The 23,627-nt window shown below is 54.3% G+C and overlaps 8 protein-coding genes across 8 annotated transcripts; 2 read left to right on the forward strand and 6 right to left on the reverse strand.

The window, feature by feature from the left end:
- Positions 1-3,507: 3,507 nt before the first annotated feature.
- Positions 3,508-4,465, reverse strand: VDBG_08961 (superoxide dismutase; the record flags this gene model as incomplete). Its single annotated transcript, XM_003001119.1, has 3 exons — positions 3,508-3,807; positions 3,875-4,293; positions 4,379-4,465. 2 exons carry the CDS (start codon positions 4,265-4,267, stop codon positions 3,508-3,510), a joined length of 693 nt encoding a protein of 230 aa, XP_003001165.1.
- A 198-nt stretch (positions 4,466-4,663) lies between these two features.
- Positions 4,664-5,473, forward strand: VDBG_08962 (DNA replication complex GINS protein PSF3; the record flags this gene model as incomplete). The annotated part of the gene is made up of 2 exons (XM_003001120.1): positions 4,664-4,775; positions 4,861-5,473. 2 exons carry the CDS (start codon positions 4,737-4,739, stop codon positions 5,368-5,370), a joined length of 549 nt encoding a protein of 182 aa, XP_003001166.1.
- A 1,663-nt stretch (positions 5,474-7,136) lies between these two features.
- On the reverse strand, positions 7,137-9,315 carry VDBG_08963 (conserved hypothetical protein; the record flags this gene model as incomplete). The annotated part of the gene is made up of 3 exons (XM_003001121.1): positions 7,137-8,136; positions 8,181-8,397; positions 8,451-9,315. The coding sequence occupies 3 exons, from the start codon at positions 9,313-9,315 to the stop codon at positions 7,137-7,139; spliced, it is 2,082 nt and encodes a 693-aa protein (XP_003001167.1).
- Positions 9,316-9,691: 376 nt separating this feature from the next.
- Positions 9,692-11,471, reverse strand: VDBG_08964 (vitamin H transporter; the record flags this gene model as incomplete). The annotated part of the gene is made up of 4 exons (XM_003001122.1): positions 9,692-9,934; positions 9,987-10,689; positions 10,740-11,027; positions 11,083-11,471. 4 exons carry the CDS (start codon positions 11,469-11,471, stop codon positions 9,692-9,694), a joined length of 1,623 nt encoding a protein of 540 aa, XP_003001168.1.
- Positions 11,472-11,836: 365 nt separating this feature from the next.
- Positions 11,837-14,210, forward strand: VDBG_08965 (conserved hypothetical protein; the record flags this gene model as incomplete). Its single annotated transcript, XM_003001123.1, has 6 exons — positions 11,837-12,059; positions 12,195-12,275; positions 12,360-13,018; positions 13,128-13,258; positions 13,373-13,762; positions 14,075-14,210. The coding sequence occupies 6 exons, from the start codon at positions 11,837-11,839 to the stop codon at positions 14,208-14,210; spliced, it is 1,620 nt and encodes a 539-aa protein (XP_003001169.1).
- A 625-nt stretch (positions 14,211-14,835) lies between these two features.
- Positions 14,836-16,399, reverse strand: VDBG_08966 (unsaturated glucuronyl hydrolase; the record flags this gene model as incomplete). The annotated part of the gene is made up of 3 exons (XM_003001124.1): positions 14,836-15,771; positions 15,871-16,110; positions 16,157-16,399. 3 exons carry the CDS (start codon positions 16,397-16,399, stop codon positions 14,836-14,838), a joined length of 1,419 nt encoding a protein of 472 aa, XP_003001170.1.
- A 525-nt stretch (positions 16,400-16,924) lies between these two features.
- Positions 16,925-18,540, reverse strand: VDBG_08967 (voltage-gated potassium channel subunit beta-3; the record flags this gene model as incomplete). The annotated part of the gene is made up of 1 exon (XM_003001125.1): positions 16,925-18,540. The coding sequence occupies one exon, from the start codon at positions 18,473-18,475 to the stop codon at positions 17,423-17,425; it is 1,053 nt and encodes a 350-aa protein (XP_003001171.1).
- A 733-nt stretch (positions 18,541-19,273) lies between these two features.
- Positions 19,274-20,091, reverse strand: VDBG_08968 (hypothetical protein; the record flags this gene model as incomplete). The annotated part of the gene is made up of 2 exons (XM_003001126.1): positions 19,274-19,600; positions 19,661-20,091. 2 exons carry the CDS (start codon positions 20,040-20,042, stop codon positions 19,464-19,466), a joined length of 519 nt encoding a protein of 172 aa, XP_003001172.1.
- Between the last annotated feature and the right edge of the window lie 3,536 nt (positions 20,092-23,627).

Raw genomic sequence — 23,627 nt, forward strand, 5'->3', positions numbered from 1 at the left:
GGGGGGACGTTGATTGCCCACTCGTGCGCCCGTCCACCCAACCGCCTCGACTCGCCAGGCCTGGAGTGTTGGACGCGTTCCCAGTTCGGGGACAATGGCTTGCCGATCGCTCTTCGACGGGTCTCCGGCAAGGACGGTAGCGCAACGCTTCATGCACCACCTGAGGGAGTGACCTTGCAGCCCGAAGGCGTGGGCGTTCTGCCTCAACACGGCGAGTCCGATCAGATGATGGTTGACTTGATGTATCTACCGCGTGGCTGCTGTCTTCCACATTAGCGACTTTGATTGTGGCGTTCGCGCGATGTTATTTGCCTGGCATGTCGAGACCAGCTCGTGTGGCATAAGCATGGTAAAATGGCGCGAGCTGAAGCACTATCAGTGGAGATGACTTGAGTGTCGGGGCAGAGTCATTCAAACCAGGGCCGAGACCTCGAACGGCGGGACAGTCGAAACTCCAGAGATTAGGTGCCGCTGTACCGATGGAGACGAGCGCCCACTGAGGAGCGGGTATCCCCAGGAAAATGGTGGCAGTGTTTGCCCACTTGAACCCCCCGTTCGGAGCCTGTATTACGAGAGAAACTGCTGTTAGCGTGCGAATGCGTTCCGTGTCCAGCGAATTGGCCTCGTCTCGTCTCCCCCATTCGAGCGCTGTGTTTTAAGGTTGCGGGGAGGATACTGGGACGCGTGTGGCCTCGCAGTGCTGTGCTTGGCAGTTGACAGTTCTTGTCGCGGTCGTTCGTCAATCGCCGCTGGCGTTCGCGATGTCGTTGAAGAGCATTTGGACATTGCGACGGTCCGGCAGTTGCGTACAGTGACGACATGATGCGGCTCAATTGCCCGTAGGTTCGGGCGCTTGTGTGTTTTTTGCTGCGGGAAGCATACGGTAGACAAGGGGAAGCCGTCGCCAAGGTCCTTATCTCCTCCCTCTTTGGGCACAGCGTCAACTGCCAGCAAGCTTGGGCGGACCTTGGCGATCAGTAACACTCTTGGAGTCCGATCCCGGCTGTTCCGAAGGATTGGGTGCAAGTGCACATTCGCTCGCCCTCGGAGGAGCTTATCGCGCGCCGTGCTGGACATGACAGCTTGCGTCCAGAAACGAGCATTTGGTCGAACGCTTCAGCGTTAACCAGCCGAGGTGATTCGCTGGATACCAGGTAACAGGCAGAGAGAAGACAAGAGGACGCGACAAAGGAATTGACCGGGTTACGGCCGATACGACTTTGCCATCCCTGTCCTTGCGTGAGGAATTAAGAGCTTCTAGCGTTGTTCTTTCATACTTCCTCGTCGTGATCGGGGCGGCATGTGGCCCCTCCAGCCGTAAGCTCAGACCTGTGCGTAGGAAGCATCCTACTGCGGGAATTCTGGTAATCGTAGGGACCGCCATTCGCTGCTGCCAACCTGAGCGCTCGAGTCAGGCCAAGCCCGTTTGTGTGACAATATTTGGTTGGTCATTGAGCAGGTCGTTCGCTCCTCGAGCAAGGTGAGGGTCGGTTCTGCTGTCCGATCCGGTCTCTGACCATCCAGTGATCGGCTGCAAGACGTGAGACGCCTGCTAGTGTGTACCGTGTGGCTTAATGGCTACATGGCTGCACGAAGATTCGCCCATCGACGTCACGGGCTTGAACGGATGAGCAGATGGCTGAATGGTGGCGTCCGATGAGCTTGGGGAAGCCTGTTGGCTCAGCGTCGGAAGCTGTGCCATTGTTGGCATACAACGGGCCATCTCGTGACGCTGGAAGTAGCCGAGGCCGAGGCCCTTGCCATGGGCACCCTATAGCGATTCGGTCTCCACGCGGGAGGGGCGAAATCTTACCCCCGTTCCAGGCCATGAATGTAGGAGCCGGAGTTCCGAGTGGGATCCTGTCAGTGGCTGCACCACCATCTGCACCAACCCAACAGGTGTGGTGGGTGTTGAGTCTCGACAGAAGTGTGTGCGGGGATGTCGAGACACGTGCTTCATAAGGGTCTACCAAGTACAGTACGTGTCACCAGGGGACAAGAACCCGAGGAGCCCCAGTCACGTGGGCGAGTACATATACATCATAAGCACTTGAGTGGGGTAACGTACCTTAAACTTTTGAGCTGCGAAAAGGCCCCACGACTGTCTCAGAGGAGGGAGGGTGACAAGCACAAGCATCAGCAAGCTGCTGAGTGCATCTCTGGGCATACGCCTCACTTCTGTACCTCTTCGATGCATCCGGGTTGAAAGACCAATAGAATCAGTTCGTGAAGCGGAAGCGTTCCTCTAAATGAATGCAGAATTTGCAAGCTTCGCAAGGCATCTCGCCCCAAACATTTTTTCGAGGGCTGCGATGGTTACAACGCAAGCTGTTGACAGAAAATCTGGCCCACATACTATCACCCATATCTACCAACTAGTTATTCTACCCTCCATAACCACCACATCCCTCATCCGTTGCAGCATTAAATAAATCCAGTAATTTATACGTTCTGGATTCACCATAAAGGTAGCAGCCCCTAGATTTTATAGGTGTATTATGGTGTAATAAATCGGTCATTTTAGTTGTTCTAGTAGTGTTGTTAGGTGAAGGATTTTACGAGGGCCAGATTTTCTGTCGACAGCTTGCAACGCTGACGATCGAGCTCTATAGTTCGCGGTTCATGGCCTGGTACGTCGTGATCGCCATCCCCCAATGAATATAGCTCCCATGGCCTGTGTCCTAGTTCATCACAGTAGGCATTGTCATCTCGTAACTCTTACGCCATCCTCCACACTCCGCACACGTCACCCGCAAAATCCACTTCACGCTGGACGGACGGACAGAACGGGCTAAACGCCATTCCCCCACACCCGCCGCATCTGGCTGCCACGGGCTCGAAACAGCGCCGCAACAGCGTCCACAAAACGATTGCAAACTGCATTGAACTACAAGTATCGGTCCTGATGCGGCCCTGTCAGACATGCGAGCTAAATTTAAGGGGCCGTGGCTGCCGCCTGAATGCGCAGAGCAGCCTGGTGGAAGCTCGTCCCGACGGCTTGCCTCGGACAGGGAGTTACGTGAGCGTTTGCAGAATGATGAGCCGCGACTGACAATTGCCCCCAACACATCATCAGCTGCCAGGGGCATGCATGCGGCGCCGGATGGTTAGACGTAGTCCTTTGGTTCTGTCGCTGGACACAGCCGCCGTCAAGTGAGAGAACAGCAGGCATGCTCTGGCTGCGTTTGACGATTCGAGTCGTTGCGCAAGTGGTGACTAAAACGCCAAGCCCATCACTGTCACAAAGCCGGGACAGACCGCCGAACAATCAGGTGGCTCGGATGACGATTCCGATGTAGCTCGGGAGGCTACTGTTTGGCTTTGGTCGGACGAGTAGTAGACCGCATTGTTGCGGGCTACACCTCGTGCTCCCGCACACTTGTACAGTTCTCTCCTCGGCTAACCGGAGGTACGGCTTGTATAACGTCACCAATCTTTGACTATATGCATCGTTGCATCTGCCTTTCATTGACTACGGATCGTACAGAAAAAAGCAACGCGCGCTGCCTATTTCTCAAAACGGCTGGCAACGGCCTTCCAGTTGACGACATTCCAGATGGCGTCAAAGTACTCAGCCTTTCGGTTCTGGTACTGCAGGTAGTAGGCGTGCTCCCAGGCGTCAATGCCCAGGAGAGGCTCAAGGTTGCCGGTAATAGGGTCCTGGTTGGCACGAGTGACAAGGCTCAAGGTGCCACTTGTCTTGTCCTTGACGATCCACGCCCACCCACTGCCCTGGATGCCGGCGAGGGCCGCGTTGGTCTGCTTGCGAAGCGTATCAAAGGAGCCGAAGTCCTTGGTGATGGCTTTCTGCGGGGGGGTCTGTCAGCGAGTTGTACGGCAGCGAAAAAATGGCGATATGAAAGAGAAGACTTACGGCCAGAGCGCCGTCAGGTTCGCCGCCACCGTTCTGGCTTGCGGGCGCGAGGTTCTCCCAAAAGAGCGAGTGATTGAGGTGACCGCCGCCGTGGAAGTTGATGAGGGGCGCCTGCGAGGCAGCCTTGGTGTAGTCACCCTTGGACTCAGCCTCGGCAACCGTCTCGAGAGCCGTGTTGAGGCCGTTGACGTATGTCTGGTGGTGCTTGGAGTGGTGCAGTTCCATAATCTGGCCCGAAATGTAGGGCTCGAGGGCGCCATAGTCGTACTGCAAGTCAGGCAGCGTGGCCTTGCCGCGCACAAAGCTCGCACCGGCGAGGGAAGCCGTAGACGCAGCCCGGGTGCGCAGGGCGGCGCGGACAGCGGGTGTGCTGCGGAGTAGGGTGGACGACATTATGATGTGATGGTTTTGTTCGGGATCTGATGTTTGGCAGGTCGAGTTAGCTTGCTCGTCACGCGCAGGTACGGACTGCACCCAAATCAATCAGAGAACGGCTGGACTGACACTTAAGTATTGTACAGCGATCAATTGAAGCTGAGCAAGGTCAACAGTGCAGAATTGTGATTGAGTCGAGAGCAAGCTGCTTTGACCGAGGGGGACAGGTTCGGAATTTCGAGTCGCTCCAGCTCGGCTCCACTGATGACATGTTTCGTCATCGCCGAAGAAGTATGGCGCAGGCCTGAGCTCCCGCCTCGATCAATGCTTGCTAAGCAGGCGCCGTGGCTGGTGCCCGCGGAAGTCGTGGTGGGCCCAGTGCACAACGCGTCTCGCGCCTTCGCCTCAACCTCTATCGCGACCGACAAGACGTGATCGTCATTTGCACATTGCTAAGACCGAGCCGAGCGCCGTCCCTTCGCCCGAGATGTACTACGATATTGATGCCATTTTGATGGATGCAGAGGTGCGTTGCCGTTATTCCACCCGTTGACGCCCGAGGTGTCGACAAAGCCACGATCTAGAACACACCTGACTCTGGCTGGCAACAGAAAGTCCCATGTAAATTCGAGATCGACCTTGCCGATCTCGGCTACCTCGATAACAGCCCTTCGCATGCCTTGAAAGCCGGTTCTCAGCTCCAGTTACCATTGTGGCTGGCCGAAATGCTCGCCCTCAAGGATCAGAGCGCTCCAGAAGACACAAAGTCCCCCGTGACGCTGAATCTGCCTAGTACTGTCTCTGGCCAAGTCGTCTCTGCGTTGAAGGCCGACCCGCGCGCCGTTCCCTTGCGCGATCAGAGCGCGCATTTCTACGGCGTTGGAATCAGAATGCTCGAGTTGTTTGATGAGCGCGATCTCGGGACCGTCTTGAGAAAGACCTACGTCACACGTGCGGCCGACATTGCGCTGCACGCAAGGAAGGCAGGTGACGATGGTGTCGGAGGGTCGAGCGGCGAATTCTTGCGGGGGTTGGATGAATGGGAGCGTTCGCTGTTCCGTAAGGCGCACGAAGGTACCAAGGCTTCAAAAGAATGGTTAGAAAATGTCAAAAAACACTGAGGATTGGTACGTCAAGGGCATGACGCGATGCAGTATACATTGCATACTCACTGACTCGGGGACAGGATACAGCTACGATTTATGACATGACGAGAATCACGTATACGCAACGAAACGAGCATCGCGATGTGCTAAGCACCCGCGTGAGGAACAACTAATAATGGCATACAGACCAGGCCTCTCAAGAGCGCCCATCGACGCCCGCCACAACACGTAACAGTAAGAGAAGAAGAATGCAAGAGCAGTTGGCTTCCACATATAACTCCTCGTCGATTCCCCGTGACAGTCTCTAGGCCGCATCGGCAATCAGTCCACGGCAGGTCTTGATGTCAATTAATTGAATTGGCTCTCAGGATCCTCAACTAGCCGATGGCGCGAAGGGAAGAATGCTATATTTTTTCGACACGTCCAAAAGAAGTGCGCTCGCTGGCCAAGACCTTGCAGCACAATAGGCGATATCAACAAGGCTAGATCTCATCCAAGCCTTTTAGAGCTTGCCCGTTTGGTCTATCCCTGATGTAGTATCTGTTCTTGGCCTTTTCAGCAGCTTCAGACCCTACCGACCGGTAAAGGCCCAGGCTGGAATCAAGACTACATTCGCTCATAGTATCGAGCCGTGGCTGCTCTCCTTTTGCATCGCCATCAAGTCCTTGTTGTGCACAGTGCCGGGCCTAACAAAACCGGCTCGGCTCGGGGGCGGCGACGAACTATTCAGCGTCTATGATTGTCTACCATCGCCTGCCTTCCACCCCAAAGGCTCTCGCAACCGGATATCATGCGCACAGTACTCTAAGCATTCGCCTTCAACACGAGAGCTCTGCCTGAATACTATCAAGTAAGCATTTGGTTGGACTTGCTTGTCATCACCTTCCCTTCTGGGGGCCCCTGTTCGGCTCCGCTACTGATCCCCTGGTGCAGCGATGTTCTAGATGCGCCGATATGCGGCACGAGAGTCGGCCCCGGTGTTGTCGACTGGCGGAGTTCCGTTCAATATTCTCTATACGAAGCAGAGTCGAGATTCAATCATGTTCTGCGGTTCTCACTGCGATGCTTTAAATACCCTGCCTGACAACACCAAGATTGTGGCTGAATACTGAGAGAACAGGACATCAAGACACACATCCAACAAAAATCACCATGTACATCCAACTACCCACTCTAGTTGCTGCGCTGCAGATCCTCCCGGTTGCTTCGGCTGCTGGCTTTCACCTTTTTGACCGACGCATGACGTGGAACTACGAGGATTGTCAGGACGGCTGCCCCAAGAAGTCGAGTTGCTGCGGCAACATCTTCACCGCAGTAGAGGATGTGTTGCTGATTCCAAGTAATCAGTACAACTGCGACACGATTCGCAACAAGGTACGTCCACCACGAAACACAAAGGAAGAGCTTGGAGACTGACTGCAATAGAATTACATTGAAGGCCCCGAAAAAACAAGCCACATAGGACGCGGCACCGTTATCAAGGGACAATGTGGTTCTCGGTCTCTTACACTCTACCCCGTGAGCAATGGCAACGAGCTAGAAATCTGGGAGTCGGGCGGCAGCAAAATGTACGGAAAGTGCTATCGTCAGGATGGTGGCAAGAAGCTCGCATGTGACGACAATGGCGGCCTCGCCTGTCGCGGCATCGAAGGCGAGCCGAAGCAGGGGTCCTGCAAGATTTCCGCGACGGATGTTTGGGTGTGTCCTGTCAACCTATGCTAGATATTCGTCATGCCATCGGGGCAACAAAGCTCAAGAGGGAAGACAGGATGCGTCCTCGTCTAGGCTGCTAGTCGGGGGAAAGCTACACTCAAGGCATCCAGCCTGGGACACTGCGCCCAACGTTGACCCAAGTCTGCTCCCTGCTTCTCAGTCGTAGCAAATACACACTCTACCAGAACGAAGCTATGCCCGACCTTAAGTGACCCAGTAGCATTCTCCGTGACTGGGATTAGGGTTCGTTGACAGGCAATGTTCGTATTCGCATCAGGCTTGAGGGCATGGCTCCTGGCAGAAATCGGAACACCACTGCTGGACGTGTAGGACACGATGCCGCTTGCGCCAGCGGAGGAGAGCACCAAAACTGACATTTCGTCCTCTAGAATACCTTCATCTGGGCACTTGCCGGCTGTATGGTCAACGGCCGGCAGGCCCCGGCCCGAACCTGTTCTGCCCATTATGGCAAATCCACCGGCGACAATGTGAAGGCTGTCTAGGGGTGTGTTCGCTGTGATTTGGTGGATTCTGATGTGCCAATCGGGCCAGGCATTCGCTGGAGGAATCAAAGTCGTCTCGACCTCAACTGCCCCATCGCCCCAAGGAAGCCATGTGACGCGCGAGACCTGGACGTCGACGCCGGCGAGAACGAGCTGAGGGAACGCCACCACTCCGCACTTCCATTTTCCAGCCCACGTTTCTCTGCCATCACGGCTCAGTAAAATCGTGCTGTCCGGTGCCAACTGCGCAAGCAATGGGCCAGTCGGGACGGAGAAGGCAAATGTCGATGAATAGGCCAGTTTACAGTACTTTGCCTGATTAGCCTTCATTGGCCAAGCAACAAACTGACCAGGTGACAGCATGAAGTGATGGTTCCCTGTAGGATGGTTGCAGAGAATTTGCTCGGGTGCGGGCAATAATGCTGTGCCTGGACCGAAATCAGGGTATGGTTGCTCTTCGGCCTGCCAAAAGTCGTGATCCTCACATATTCCGACCGCGATAAGGGTCTTCAGACACCAGTATGGGGACTGCGGGGAGTTATAATCTTCACTCATGTACATATTCCTATTCAAGTCAGCTGGTGTCGGTGAACGCAGTGTGTCACATACGGATAGAGCCATCCGATGCTGAGCGTGCCATCGGTGTTGAAGATGCTGGTGGAGTGTCGCGCCCACCATCTGAGATGCCGTAGAAGAAACCCTTTAATGGCCCCAGGGTTGTCGAGAGGTGCAGGCATGTTAACGACGTCGGCAAATGCGAGGGCTGAAAAGAAACCGCCACAGGCGAATCGGTATGTGAGTGACCTTCCGAACGGAATAGCAGCACCTTTTGATGGTTAGCGCTCATCCAACTCAGAGTGACACAAGCGCAAGCCGTACCATCAGCGTCAAAGTAGCGCCAAAAACCAACACCAAAGTCCCTCGCTCGTTGACGATAGATCTCGGCTCGGCTAGGGTCGATGTCTGAGCCGAAACGTACAAAAAGTAATTGACTGAATTGAATGGCGAAGCTCCCCGAGTAGTAGTCAGCCTGACGCCCAATGCCGATGGTATCCCGCCGCCCCGTCTCTTTGTAGGCTTCTACTTCACTCTCGGCTTGCTCTGGCGTCTGCCAGGGCCCATCGGCAGACCATCCATCTAGGCGGTAAAATGTGTCAAGCAGTTCCAGGTCAGCTGCCATCTCCTTCTGTACAGTATCGAGTGACAATCCGCAAACTTTGACCAGCGCTAGGTTTGCAAATACACGAAACCAGCGCCAGTTGTTCTTCGGCATGGGCTGGTGATGGAGTTGCCGAAGCCAGTTGGTGATATTGTGCTTTGATCGTGCATCTAGTGATCCGTATGTGCGATCCGGAGCTGCAAGCAAAGAAAACGCCAGAATCTCGGCTTCAACCATGCGTTGATCAGTGTCGTGAATCTCGCCCCAGTAGTCTTCGTGGTCCGGGTCGGTTCCTGTGACGAAACCATCGATCCACGGCTGCACAATCTCATCAACCAATGCAGCTTCTCTCGGATCTGACGCTCTCGCTATGAGTAGTGCACCGACCGCCCATAAGGGCCGCGCAAAACCCTCCAACTGTGCGGCCCCTTCGTCGAAGTGTGCGGCTGTCGACACAGGGACGCGCACGCGGCCTTTGCCCGAGGAGAAGCATGATACAAGCGGTCGGAGCAACGCAATTGTGGCCTGGACGAGGTCGGCCCGCGTACGCAAGGGGTTGTCGGAAAATCCAGGCAGGGGCGGCATTCTGTTTTTGAAGAGCTTTGGACTTTTTGCAGTCAGGGTCACGTAGTGTGTGGGAAGCAGCCACACTTATATCTTTGAAACGAGGAGGCCACTCGAGCGGCTGTGGGTCACTAGCATCGGGTTTCGGAACGATTTCGAGGCGATCGGTACAAGTCAACAAGTTCTACTGGGATCAATTTGACAGTCTTCTGGCGTAACGGAGCGGGAAGACTGGGTTGTACCGGATGAAAGTTCTCAACTCTGTCTAGAGTTGAGCCTCAATCACGAAGCCTGACTACATTGCGTTCCCGCAGTTACTGTTTCTCAGAACAAGTATAACTAATTCCCCTCTCACCATGATCCTCCATGGATGCGACAAGAGTGCCACAGCAGCACTTCACGCCATGTGCTTCACATCCGCCGACATCTCAGCCTTCAGGTTATCTTCGTCTAGGGCAGCCTCGGCCGCCCTCTTCTGTCGCCTCTCCCAGCGCCGGTGCACCAAGTAGCCGATTGTAAGCAGCATCCACGACCCAAGAATGAAGAAAAAATTGACGATGTAGCCCTTCTTCCAACGAGGCGCCTCAATCACGGGGAAGGCGACAAGTGGGTAGAAGGAGTTGACGGCGAAGCCCAAAGTCTGGCTGCATTAGCACTGCACAATGCCAGTCTCATACATGAAAAAGACTTACAATCATGCTGCCGTTAAAGAAGGCACGCGCCTCGGCCGAGTCCTTCAGCCACCAGTTGACGGATGGCACAAGAATCGGTGTAACGGCGGCAGTCATGCCGAACAGGTAAAAGCAGACAAACTTGAGGTCGTGAGGGATAAACCACACCATCATACAAACGTTGGCAAACATAACCATGGTCATTACAATGTTGAAGATGATCCAAGTTGGATATACCATGCACAGCGACGTGGCCAGAATTGTGCCGACGACTGACACGCCCTGCGCTCCTGTGGGAATTGTGTTGATCTGGGGAATCGTGTAGGTTCCATGCGTGTCGGCGAGATCCTTGAGCCAGATCGCCATTTGACCGTGAGGATAGGCACCCGAAAGGAAGAGAACATAGGCTAGAACGCCGATGTACCAGTGCCAGCGGCAGAAAATACGCCTCAGCAAGGCCTTTGTGATCTTCTTCGGCGCCTCAACGCCAGCCTCGCGCATGCGGAGCTGGCCAAGCTCGTGCTCTTTCTCAGTCATCCACCAAATTCTACCGCTCTGCGGCATGCCAGGGAAGATGAAGAAGCCGAGAATCGAGAGGGGCAGCGAGATGGAACCATCAATGATGAAAAGCCAGCGCCAACCAGACATGCCGTGCACGCCGTTGAGGTTGGTGTAGGCGGCAGCTTGCAGATAGCCGCCAAACATGACTCCAATATTATTGGATCTGCCTCGTCAGATTCGGCTTGAGATGATGCCAGGGGCGGTGTGACTCACACATACCACAAGCCGGCGCGCTTGAATAGCTCTTCCGGCTTGTACCACGAGGACAAAATGAACAGGCAGCCCGATGCCACAGGTGTCTCCAGAATTCCCAGCAAGAAGCGTGTGCCGAAAATCTGTGGTGCGCTCTTGAGCTGGGACTGGGCGAAAGTGAGAATGCTCCACGCAACCTCGCAACTCGGTAGAAACCAACGAGTAACTTTAGGTCTCGAGAAGAACAACATGGCGGGGATCTGGCAGATAACATAGCCGAGATTGTAGAACATGGGAAACATGGAGTATCTGTCAAGTGTCAGTCGCTGAGCTTCGAGGCGCGAAATTATCGTCCAAAACGTACTCATTTCCGTACAACCCGAGTTCCTCCTTCATGCCCGAGACATAAGCGCTGTTGATGTTGGACTGATCGAGCCACTTGAGGAAGAAGGCGATGCAGGTAAAAGTTAGAAGGAAAGCATCGAGCTTGCGCAAAAACTTTCTTTCCTCCTTAGGGTAATGAGACGGATACCAGTCAAACATGTACATCCACGCGATCCACAGGGACCGCTTGGGCGCCTCCTTGACCTGGCGCTCCATCTGAACCTGCTGCCCGGCTTCTTCTGCAACAACCGACGCAGCGACTGCCGGGCCGATGATGTCTTTGACGACTGGCTGCCCGGCTTTGGCTTCCTCGTGTTCCGCCTGGAGCGTGTTTGCGTCCGCGCCATGTGCTGATGTTGTCGCGGCCATGATAGACGTGCGGCGAGCTTGCTTCGAACAGGATCGGAGTTGTCGTTGATGGGCTCTTCCAGTCGCTTTATCTTTCAAGTGCCCCTTCACAGCAACTCACTCTGCCATCCCAACTCCCGACCCGACGCTTGACTCTTCCACTGGTGCGGCAAGCCAACCGGGCATCGGGGCAATGGGGGCCGGGAAGCTTAAACAGGCGCAGATCACCAGGCCCCGGCCCCCCTGAACACGGCATTCCCACAACCACCCCGCACTCTGTTCTTGCTCTGACCCGTCTTCCCCGGATCGACGACGCCCTCGTACGACAGAGCTGTCTAGCGGGGTCAATGTTACCTTCCCCCGCTCGACGCCAGGTCCTACGCACAATGAGATCATTGCATCTGGGTCTGCCGAGATTGAAAAGACCAGAATCGCCCCTCGCCGCTCGCTTGATCGCCCGGCCGCAGATTCTCGCGACTGCCCGCTACCTCCAGCAGACATGGTGGCCGTCATCCTGCGCATTCAATCAGCCCGGCACCCGAAAGAAAGAGCGACATGATGGAAACCCAAACAACGCCGGCAGAGATTGCAGGCATTGCAGGGCCCGAGGTTGACGTGCCGTCCTGCCAGGGGTGTCGTCGGCGAAAACTCAGGTGCTCCCGCGAGCAGCCTACCTGCGCACACTGTAGCCGTCTTGGTAATATTTTCGGGGCTGGGCATGCGGTGCTTCACTGACTTCAGTAGAGTCCCCTTGCATCTACGATCTCAAGAGGAACAAGCCCGGGATTAAGCCTGGGGCTGTTGGAAGCCTAAGTCGACGAGTCGGTACGTAGCGCCGTCACTAGATTGCGGATGTAGCAGCTGAGACAGTAACAGAGGCTTTGGAAAATACTCTCTTGAAGCAAACAGAACGCGGTGCACCAACATGCGGCTGCACACAGGGGGATCACCATCCTGCTGAACTGATTGGCGAGGCTCCCAATGTTCTCGGAGTGCTTTCCCTCTTGGCCCAGGAGCTGCACAAGCTCAGTGCGCAGACACGGCCGCCGCCACCTATCGTCGAGGCCATCGTGCCGTCACCCTCGGTCTCTCAAGGGTCCGGCCGGATCGCGGTGGATGGCCAGACTTTTTCGGCCGAGTCACCCGGGCGGCCTCGAAAGCGGCGCAGAGTTGACAGCTGCGGCAATCCGACCATTGAGCTAACTTTTGCCCTCGAAGATCTAGAAAACATCAGCACAAACCTACCGCCCCCGGCCCTGCTCGAAGATGTAGTAAACGCCTACTTTGGCCTTATCCAACCCTGGATACCCATGATTCATGAGACCCAGTTTCGCGCACGCATTCATGACCCCGGACAACTCCCTGGCCTGGTCGTGGTACTCCATGCCATGGTTGTCGCAGCCCTGCGATTCGTCGACAGTGCGGGCATGGGCCTCCCCCAAGCCGAGCTGAAGACTCGCGCGACTAGATCTCGGAATATTGTCATGCTGACTGCAATGGACCATCTCTCTGTGGAGAATCTGCAGGCGCTTATCATTGTAGCTTTCAATGACGTGTGTTACCAATCCGTAAGAGATCTTCAGATGCTCAGCTAATCACACATAGATTGGACACGGTGACTCGGCCAAAGCATGGTCAGTCATCGGGTCACTGACACGGACGGTCGAGTACGTGCAGCTCAGTGTTGAGTCCGATCTCGACGGCAAGGAGCCTCTGTTGAAGCCCTTGACAACCATACCCGCCCCCGTCAACTGGACAGAGGAGGAGCAGCGAAGACGTGTATTTTGGAATGTGTTTTGCCTCGACAGGTGAGTCATGCCTGTGCGTGCAACTTGACGAAGCTGATAGAGTTAGATTCTGCTCTGTAACAACTGGGTAAGGTGCTCCCTAGAGAAACTGATAGCACAGACTTACAACGCCAGATGGAATACGAGTCTGACATCAGACGATGTGCAACGCAAGCTCCCGGCCGACGGAGGACTGTGGCACAAAGAAGAGCCGGTCACAACACCTTACTTTGGCATTTGGGATCGATCGGCTGCCAAAATCGGCAAGTCGATCGCTTTTCTACCCGGTCATAGCACGGCACCCGCTTCAGAGACGCCTTTGGCATCCTCAAACACCGGCGCAAACAGCGGCCCTAATACTGTAGATATGACAACAGTTGGTGCATTTGCCTATTGTATCGAGGCAACAGAGTCCCTCAGCAGGGTGACGACGTACTTTCTCCAGCAGAAAATTGACTTTCAGGACCGACAGGAAGTCAGCAGCTGGCTCACCAGATTCAAGGAGCTCGATCTGCGTCTCGTCCAGTTAGTTGCCCGCCCTCGTACTTATACTTGTGCTGATGGACATGTCACAGCTGGAAGATGTTCCTACCCCAGAAATGGAAAGATTCCAACATATCACGCCAGCCTGCCCTCATTAATATGGACCCAAACCTCACGCTCGCGCACGTCACACATAACACATCGATGATCCTACTACACCAAAGAATCGCCTACCCTGACAATCGGTGGTCAAACATCGTGAAGCTTCCCAGCTTCTGCAGCGCCGAAACCTGCCAGGTTGCCGCGTCAGAGACAGCGACCATCACTCAAAAGTACCTACGCTACACGCCACAGAACGGCCCTGTCACCAGCCAGTTTGCATTTTGTGTCTTTGTCAGCGCTCGTGTTCTACTCGGTAGGTCTCTCGTACCTCTTCATCCCACCAAAGCTAAGTGGTCAGTCCATTGGCGGCATTATGATGCCGACTTGAGCCCAGAATTCTGGGTTTTGGTGCAGAATCTTGAGGAAATGGCCCGGCGCTGGATGGGCCACTTGCGGGAACAGCCTTTACCTTGTCTAGCTGGCAAATATGCGCTTCAGCTGAGAGACCTCCACGCCAGATGCCAAACGAACCCCGACACAACCTTCGACGTTCTGGGATACTCAGATGGCACGCTGGGGCAGACGCCCGTGACAGCAACCGTGACAGATCCAGCCGTGAGCACGCAAGCGGAACAGGATGTTTCGCCGGCGTATAACTCACTTTTACACGGTGAATCTCTGCAGCCGTCTGAGCAAGAAGTTAGCTTCGTGATGCCACGCTGTCAAGACTTGGCCGCCATCGGATCTGCCAAAATTCCGAAACCGCCAGGGCCTTCCGGCCTCACGCCCCAAGGATCAGAGGACCAGCCTGATGAGCTGTCCACGATTTCTCACATGTTGATGGACCAACGTTTTATGGACATGGATCGCGTTATTAGCTTTGATGACATGATGTTCACGGCCCAAACAACCAGCCCGCGCCAGGCTGCCTTGGCATGGGGCGCGATAAACTCTCAGCTGTAAAGGGGCTTCTATTCGTCCATGACGACAACTGTACAGATATGATGTGGCGGCTAGACTAAACCCATCTTTAAGAGCCTATTTCCGAATTCGATTAGATAGTAATCCCCATAAACCAGGCCGTGGTCCCAGTAACGTTTATGGTCCTTCGCGTTGTGATTCGCCGTGGCGTTCTTGAGGACGGCATCGAACCGCTTGCCCGGCGCAACGTCAGACACAGCAATGGCCTGCTCGTTATAGTTCAACCGTGCAAGCTCAGGGGCTAGCGAAAAGGCCAACGTATCCTCGACCATTGTAACGGCCATGTCAAGGAATATCTTGCTCTTCGCTACACTGCCCACGGAAGCCAGTGCCTGTGACAGTACTAGCATACCGTTGGCGGCAATGACACCAGCAGAAGAGTCCCGCAAAGGGTTTTTCTCGTTCTCTATCGGCGCGTCAAAATCCCAGAGCGGAACGTAACGCCCCTTCACTCCGCCGCCGGGAACCTGCACCTCGACGAGCGCTGAAGAAGTCTCGAGCCTGAGGATGAAGTACTCAGCTAGGCCTACGGCGACGTGCAGGAAGTCGGGATCCTTCGTCCACATGAAGGACTGTGCGTAGCCTAGAACAGCCCAAGCTTGCCCCCTGGCCCATGTGGACGTCGCGTGAAAGCCCTGCCCCGTTCGTCTCTCCTTCAGGTTGCCAGTCTTGGGGTCAAAGTTGACAACGTGGACAGTGCTGAAAAGTTCCCTCCCTCCTGCTCCCTTCTCAGGTCGCAAATTCGTTGCGATGAGAGTCTTGGCGTGCCTTGTGGCAGCGTGCCAGAGTCCGACATCACCAGTGTGTGATGCAACATAATATAGTAGGTCAAGATTGCACATGGAGTCAATGATGACGAGGAAGTCGTCTGTCTGACTCGTAATGTTGACCCCGTGCTGGGCCAAAACGTCCCACGAGCGGATGGCGCCGACAGTATTGTTGTATCGCGAATACAGCGAGTGGGCTGGCTGTCACGATGGACTTAAAGGCGTCTTTGTCGGGAGCTACCTCCCACCGCACTCGCATCGAGGGCTGAATCATGGATGACATGTCATGGGTATCGGTACGCAAGGCATGGTGTGAATGGGCTCCGCCCATGCTGCACCGAGCTGCCAGAGCTCGTCCAGCAGACGCTCCTTCTCATGGGAACCAGGGAGCGCCTGCGGGTACTTCGTCAGGCGCTCAGCTATCGAGTAGACGCTCCCAGGGAAAAAGCCGCAGGTCCAAAAGTCGGCCTCCCGGAGAATGTACTTGCCAGCATCGGCGCCGGTCTGTGGCACATATTCAGGATACACGGCAGGGGGGTTCTATTCAGGTCAGAATGGGATACCATTACTTCGTTGAGTTACTCACATTGTTGATCAGGCCCTCACGAGCTGTTCGCAGAATTTTGGCTGTGACGTTCTCATCATAGAGGGCTCGGAGACGGCTGGCCAGACTTTCCATGTTTTCTTTTCCATCGCGCAGAGCGTGGTCGCTATCAGATGTGCTCGTCTCGCTTTCGGTGTGAAGTTCCATCGTGCTGTCAGACTCGGCGTAGGCGGCGTGGAACGCTGGGGCCGGTAGAGTGGCAGTGAGAATGGTGGGTGCACTCATGGTCAATCTTCCCTCCTAGCACGGTGTTTAGAATGGTCAAATAGGCGCGATGGTGCTGTGGTCCTGGCTGACTACACAGCTTATATGCTCTCGGTACGGACGGCGATACCATTCTTGGTGCTGCGCGGTCACTTTTGCGAGGGCAAAACGTAAGCAGATCACGGGCGATTGAGACTCCGCGGCTCTCCCGATGATGAACCAGGCGATTCGGGGCTCGGGTGATCAGGGAAGCCAGTTTCACGCGCTTGTTGGCGTGGACAGCTTTGGCCGGCCGGCCGCGTCTTCAACCGCCCACCCGATGCACAACGCCGTTCCAGACTGGGCCACCCCGTGCCGGTCCCACTTGTTCCTCATGTGTTACATTGGTGCCAATGTTGCCGGCATGACTTAGCTTTGAAGAAGCAGCCTCCCGTTCATATTGCTGAATTAGGGGTGTCATATGTGGCTATTGAGCCCTTGAACCTATGGTCTTCCGTTTTATCTCTTCATCGTCAACGGATTCCACGTCTCTAATCCCACATGAAATTTGATATACCTATACACTTAGATACGTCTGTCTCTGTTGGTGATGCGTAGGTTTCGTTAGAGTTCCAATTGTCCCTTGCAAGATCGGACCCTTGCTGCGCCTCGACGTGCCCTTATTGCTCACTGGTACATCTCTTATACTTTTTCAAGTTTCGGGAATCGGGAATTGCTTGCTGCTGACCGCCGACTAAGATTGGTAAAATGTATGACAGGAAAGTGGCATAAGTGAAAATAACACAAGCTGGCGATCAAAGAGTACTATCACAATCAATCAGTCACACCAGAAGCCTGTGCCTTCACATTACTGGGACATTCGGAGGCACAGTGTTGCTGCGCTTTTTGTCTAGTTGATAACAAAATGCATTATCGTCTTCAGAGCGCAAATCTGCAGCCTCAAGCTGCTTGAATGATGACTCGAGCTTTTCTACGCTGGCTAACAGTTGGATATCCCTCGCAACGGGGTACGATTACGCTCTCCTCCGTCGATGATCGGAGGCATTACCGCACACGACCGAAAGCGTTGGGCTTCGCCGGCGCATTATCGAGAATGGCATGAATCTCCTCGAGAATTTCCGGAGTGATCTTTTCAGCCAATTTGACGGCCTTGACGTTGTCGTTGATCTGCTCAATCTTTGTCGCGCCCAAGATGATGGTGCTCACATTCGGATTCTTGAGGCACCATGCCAGCGACAACTGTGCCACGTTTCCGCCCAAGCGCTCGGCAATCGTTGTGAGTTTCCTGACCTTCTCGATCTTGGCTTTGCCCTCGTCGCTTTGCAGGCTCTTGACGGTGTCGGAAAAGAAGTCCTTGTTGGTGGCGAAGCGCGAGTCTTCAGGAATACCATCGTTGTACTTGCCAGTCAGAAGGCCGGACGCCAGAGGCGACCAGATGGTTGTGCCGTACTGGAACTTCTCGAAGAGCGGCGCATACTCCACCTCGAATCGCTCGCGGTGGAACGCATTGTATTGGGGCTGCTCAACGACGGGAGCGATGAGGTTGTACCTTTCGGCGATTTGTGTGGCCTCGGTGATCTGACTGGCACTCCATTCAGAGGTGCCCCAGTAGTAGGCAAGGTTGAGGTTGCGGATGACCTGAGTAAATCCCTCAACAATCTCCTTCATGGGCGTCGCATAATCAGGGCGGTGGGCGAAGACGACGTCGACGTATGGCTGGTCAAGACGCTGGAGGGAGCTCTTGAGGCCCTCGACGATGTGCTTCCAGCTAAGGCCACGAGTGTTCGGTTCCTTGCGTCCGGTGCCAAAGAAGACCTTGGTGGTAAGAACGTATTCGTCCCTGGGCCAATCAAGCTCCTTCAGAGCCTTACCCATTTCCAGCTCGCATTCTCCGTTGGCGTAGACTTCGGCGGTGTCAAATGTGTTGATGCCATGGTCCCAGGCAGCCTGCATGCACTCCTTCACAATGCTGCCTTTTTGCGTCCCGCCGTAGGTCAGCCAGCCTCCAAGAGACAGCACGCTGACCTTGAGACCTGTAGGGCCGAGATGGCGGAACTGCATGTCCTTGGGGTCGTATGCGGATCGAACGGCAGGCATTTTGGCTGTTTACTGTTGTAGTGGCGGTGGAAAATGATGACTTGTCTTAGATTGCGGCATGCTGTGTTCAGTAAAGCGAACCCGGCCAGCCTTTTATTCATCTACTTCCCCTCTCGATGTCATCACCACGACGCCCACGACCGAGGGTATCCACTAATACCCTGGTGGCAGGAAGCTTGACCTCATTGAACTCGCTGGCTACCCCTCCTGGTCATCGTCATTGGATTGATCTATATTATAAATCCATTGTGTGGGGATGTTTAGCGTGGACACGAAGGACCCGGTTCGTTAAGTCCGGCGTCCATATGCTCTCGTCGGCGATCAATTGAAAAGTCCAAAGGTTTGATGTCTCCAAGTTGAACCAAAGGCACTACTTGGTATGAGTTCGGATTGTCAATTGACGTCCAGGTTCCATGCACGTGCTGCAGACCAATCGACACCGCGGCAGGTGCCCTCATGCCCTCGTGTTTTGAAGGTCTAGACGCACGAAAGTAAGCGGCAACGTACTTAACGTACACTGCGATGGCGTCACGATGAGTTCACCATGCTCGTAGAACGTCAACCCAATGAATGCTCTAAGCCGCTGGTTGTATCAAAGGTGACTCTAGGCGACAATGTCCTAGCCGTCGTCAAATTGCCACCTCGACGTAGTCTTGGATTTGATTTGATTTTTGTTCATCAGTGGGTTGTCTAGTCGGCGTTGGAGTATGCTTGGTATCAGTCTATGTCTGACATGTGCCCGTCATACTGACGGTCGCGTTCCACCAACGTGCGAGGCGCTGAGCCATGGCGACGACACGCATAAAAAGGGGATGGAATTTTTGATGCATCCCTATGATGACCGTACCATGGCGCTATGTCTGAGATACGATGTAAAAACAATGTCAAGGGTATCGATCTGTAGGGTTAAACAAATTTGACGCCGAACACCCGCTCCTCATGCAAAATAGCATCTGAAAACCCGCAGGACAAAATCAGCCGTGGCAAATTAGTGCTTCCAAAACTTCCACTTGAGCCCTTTCTGGCTGTCCTCGCCTCGAGCAAGATAGCGCTCCAGAACCTGCCAACCCTCGTCGGGCAGGGTTTCGATACAGTCGTTGAGGTGATCTATGCATGCTCGAGAAGCTGTCGCAGGTTACTATGGCGTTCAACAACATCGGAGCATGAAAACTGAGGCCCACGTACGGATCATATCAACAGCACCGTCCGACTCGGCAGCAATGAGCATGCGTGTGGACTTGTAGCAGTGATAGCGCTGCTGAAGTTCCAGCATGGCCTCCCACAGCCCTCGTATGTCGATGGATTCGTCGGAAGAACAGCGACGGGCATGAAGCATCGACGGTCGGCGAATGTGTAGTGACGTCTGCGCGGGTTCCGCTGCGGCGTCGAGTGTGTCCGGCTGGGGGACATGATCGAAGTGGACAGCCGACGTGGTCTCAATAACGTGCTTTTCCGAGCAAGGGGTTATGAGATCCTCGGGCTCACTGTCACTGGTATCAGACCATGACTTGGGTGAGATGCTCAGACGACTGAGGCGGGCTTGCTGACGATGGGCCATGGAAGGCATATTGTATCGTGGCGAACGATCCCAAATTTTTCCTTTCGGCTTTGAGGGCGCAGAAGTGAGGAGCTGGACCGCGGAGGGGACGGAGGATAAAACGACACAATATATGTTTGGCTGGCACTGGGGCCAGGTAAAGCAGACTTTTGGCCGACGGTCTAGGTTCATCCCTCCGAGGGTGCGCCAGCAATGAATGCTGCAGAACAGGGTGATCCTTACTGATGGGGCTCTGGCGGTGTGTCAGTGCTGCTCAAGCGAAGGCTTATTGGTGGCGGCGTGTTGACGTGTCGCGACCATGCTGTCAGGAAGCCCTTGGAGGGCACGACGAGAAAAAGCAAGACCATTATGGCGCAGCGAAAGTGGGAGGGCCCACGCTCGGGTGGCATGAATGCCGGCAGATGGATGGAGTGCGTAGGGCGGCAGGGCGGGAACCGGGAGGACACGATAGGCCGGGGACTGGTAAGTGGTGGCGCTTGGGTCAGAGGATCACTGACGGCCGGCGTGACATCAAGGTAGGGTGCAGCGAGTGAGACATCGATACCAGAGTCGCTAGAGGTGAGATACGGATGCTTCGGGAGGTTGCGAACACCAGTTGCCAGACGCCCAGGCTGGCAGGTGGACGTCATGGGAAGACCGGAGACCATGTGTCGTGTCTGCAGAGTCCATCTACCTTCATACTGTGGCATTACACGGTGATACTCGAATGAAATACCACGTATTCGGCCAAGATGCATCATCGCTGACGCTACGGCGCGCAGCCGGGCACCCTTCGTTAAGATGCTTGTGAAGATCGTCCTCGTCAGCTTGCGCAAGACAAACAAGGCGTGCTTAGTGTGGCCCCGTTTTGCTGCATCATGGTGGAGAGTGTGGGTAGCCATGAGTTCTAGATGATAATCAAATTTGAAAAGCCTCGTTTTTTTTTTTTTTTATCCCTTGCTCTTTCAAAATTGGGTCTTTCTCAAGCATTGTTCCCACAGGGCTGTCGGACCGGGTTTGGGAAAGCAGCATAAATGTTTCCAAGCAATTAACTAAGTACGCCGAAGCCCAAGAACCGAGGCAGCTTATGAACAGCCAAAAACGCCTGATTCCGCCAGCTTTCAAGCATCAGAGATGATCGCGCCTGTTTCTTCACTTCACATTACAGGCGGGTACTTGCCCAACCACAGTGGATAACGTGAGTGGTGGAGCGGCCTGGATTTTAAACTTGTCTCAGGGGCACGACGACTGCCGTTTGTGGCATGATCACGACCATTCGTGTTTTATAAGTCCATTGTCGATGCCATGCGTGCACGAGACAGAAGACGTGGAAATTTAGTGCCCGAAATAGGGTAGGCTGAGTCGGACATTCGTGATTCAAAGCCTTCGCAAGCATCGCATAATGGATCATGCACATGGTGTTTCTGTCGTCATGACACGGCAGGCATTGTTTTGCCGCTCATTGACAGTCAACAAAGTGACGACCTTCTGCTCAAGACAGCTGTCAGGTGGCCGGTTCAGTTGATGGTGGCGTGGAGACATGAAGTGGTCCCTAGTTGAGTTTGGGGTGTGTCAGTTTTCGGTCGTTGCTCCAGCCCGCTCCTGTAAAGCTATGCGTGAAGTATAAACAGTGCCCGCAGCATAAGAAGATCTTATTTTCCCACATGTTGCGCTAATTTTGTCCTCTTGAGCGACCAACCACCGGAGTGACATGCTGGATGGATGCCTGGTCGATGACAGTAAACAAAGCGGTCGAGCAACAGCTGGAATGCTCTGTGAGGCCCACATTCATGACGAGTAGCCATGCGACGGCCAGACCATTGGCCCCGGAGAATCGCTTCACGCTACTCAACACATCCTCCAGACAGCACGTAGCGATGTCTGCTGTGGCAATGCTTGTGGCGCCGCGTTCTGATACGTCCCGACGCGTCAATCACAGTGGGGGCGGTGCTCTGCCACGCACTTCGCCCCGGCATTCGTTCTGGTTTACGCCATCACCCTCGAATTCGTCCCTTATCGACTTCGGGCGCGTTGAAGACTCTCCAGGCTCTTCGCCAAACTCATTGACGCTGTGGAAAAGGCCACTTGCAACGTGTTCTCAATCGATAAAGGTTACGAATATACCCGTCCATCTTTTCATGTTTGGGCGCCCGGCCCGCGATACGGCACCTGTGACATTGTACATCGCTACTGAACAGCTTGCGAAACATTTCCTCGTCGTCGAGGTTTCATTAGCGCATCTCAACGTCGGGAATGCTGGCATGCTACTGAAGACTTTCCAAAACACGAGCCATGCATCAGACAAGCTCGATGGCCACGATGGGCCGGTATGACGAGGCTGTACCGAAAGGCAGGCTTCCTTTGTTCACCCACCAAGCTCGAGCGGCGTGGATATCCTTGCACTTTTCTTTCATAGCCCTACACACGCTTCTTTGTTTGGCCATTCCTCCGTCTGACCCGGTTCAACGCCTTTTGCGAGCCTGAGCTCGATGGCTTGTGACAGCTTCAGATATCTGCTTAAAAATGTACATTTGCCGACTGGAAACCGTTAAACGTGAGATACAAGACAGCGCCCTCAAGCATATTAATCCTGGTCGAAAATGGTAAACGTAGCTAGCCTTACCGCCTGCCAAAAATGGGCTTCAATCAGAAAGACTACTAGGAGAAAAATAAATCTTGCTACAAACTCCTCTACAAGGTCGGCTACAAAGTAGAGACAAGCCCTGCCTCCACGAATCCGGACCCGTCTAAAGAGGCTAAAAAAGCGCCTTCCCATCAATTTTTGGAATGAAGGCGATGAGAAGAAGAGGGACATGCCAGATGTGGATCTTTCCCCATAGTAGGATGGCCTTGATGATGAGAGACGCGGGTGATGAGGCCAAGATCCAGACTCTCGGGAGTCGCCGCCACCCATTAGCGATCTACAGCGGAGCGTCAATGGGAAGCAGGAGGATGTAGTCCACCCGCTCTACGAGGCTACCTCTTATTTCCACACAGAGAAAAAAGACTTCCATCGGGCGGCTTAGGGGATCTTCCCATATCTACTTAGGAGAACTGACCATGTAGGGAGGTCATGATCACTATTTATGCGACTATGAATGCAGCCCCTTCGCGAGTTTCAGCTTGTAGCTGTGCAGTCTGTTGAAAGCCATCGTGAATAGATAAGGATCCATGGGCGGCATTACCACAATCTTGGTTCTACTTATGTTCTCTACTTATCACTATTGATGAGGGAAGAGTTTCCACGGTGTCGTGTGGTGGCTGATGGTGAATGCGCAGCGTCGTTTATGCACGTGCAACACAGCCGTCACTGGGCGGTGTCAGAACAGTCGGATCAATAGAGTGAGGAGGTCTTCTGCAGGTGACGTCCGCAGTCAACTGTGAGGATCGGAATACATCTGGAATATGGGCCCTCCGCAGCCATTTTACCTACGCTCCCGTTGTCTCAAGACCTCAACTAGCTTCTGAGCCCCCTATTCCTTGGCTCCGCAGGTGCCTCCTGACAGGCGATTATGTATGTCTTCGAAGCAAGTTGGGAATTCACGTGGGTACCTACGTCAATGGGACACGCGGATCAAATAAGCGGTGCAAGTCGCATCAATAGACACACTGCGT

Source organism: Verticillium alfalfae, genomic scaffold (assembly GCF_000150825.1).
Source record: "Verticillium alfalfae VaMs.102 supercont1.13 genomic scaffold, whole genome shotgun sequence".
NCBI classification, from domain to species: Eukaryota; Fungi; Ascomycota; class Sordariomycetes; order Glomerellales; family Plectosphaerellaceae; genus Verticillium; species Verticillium alfalfae.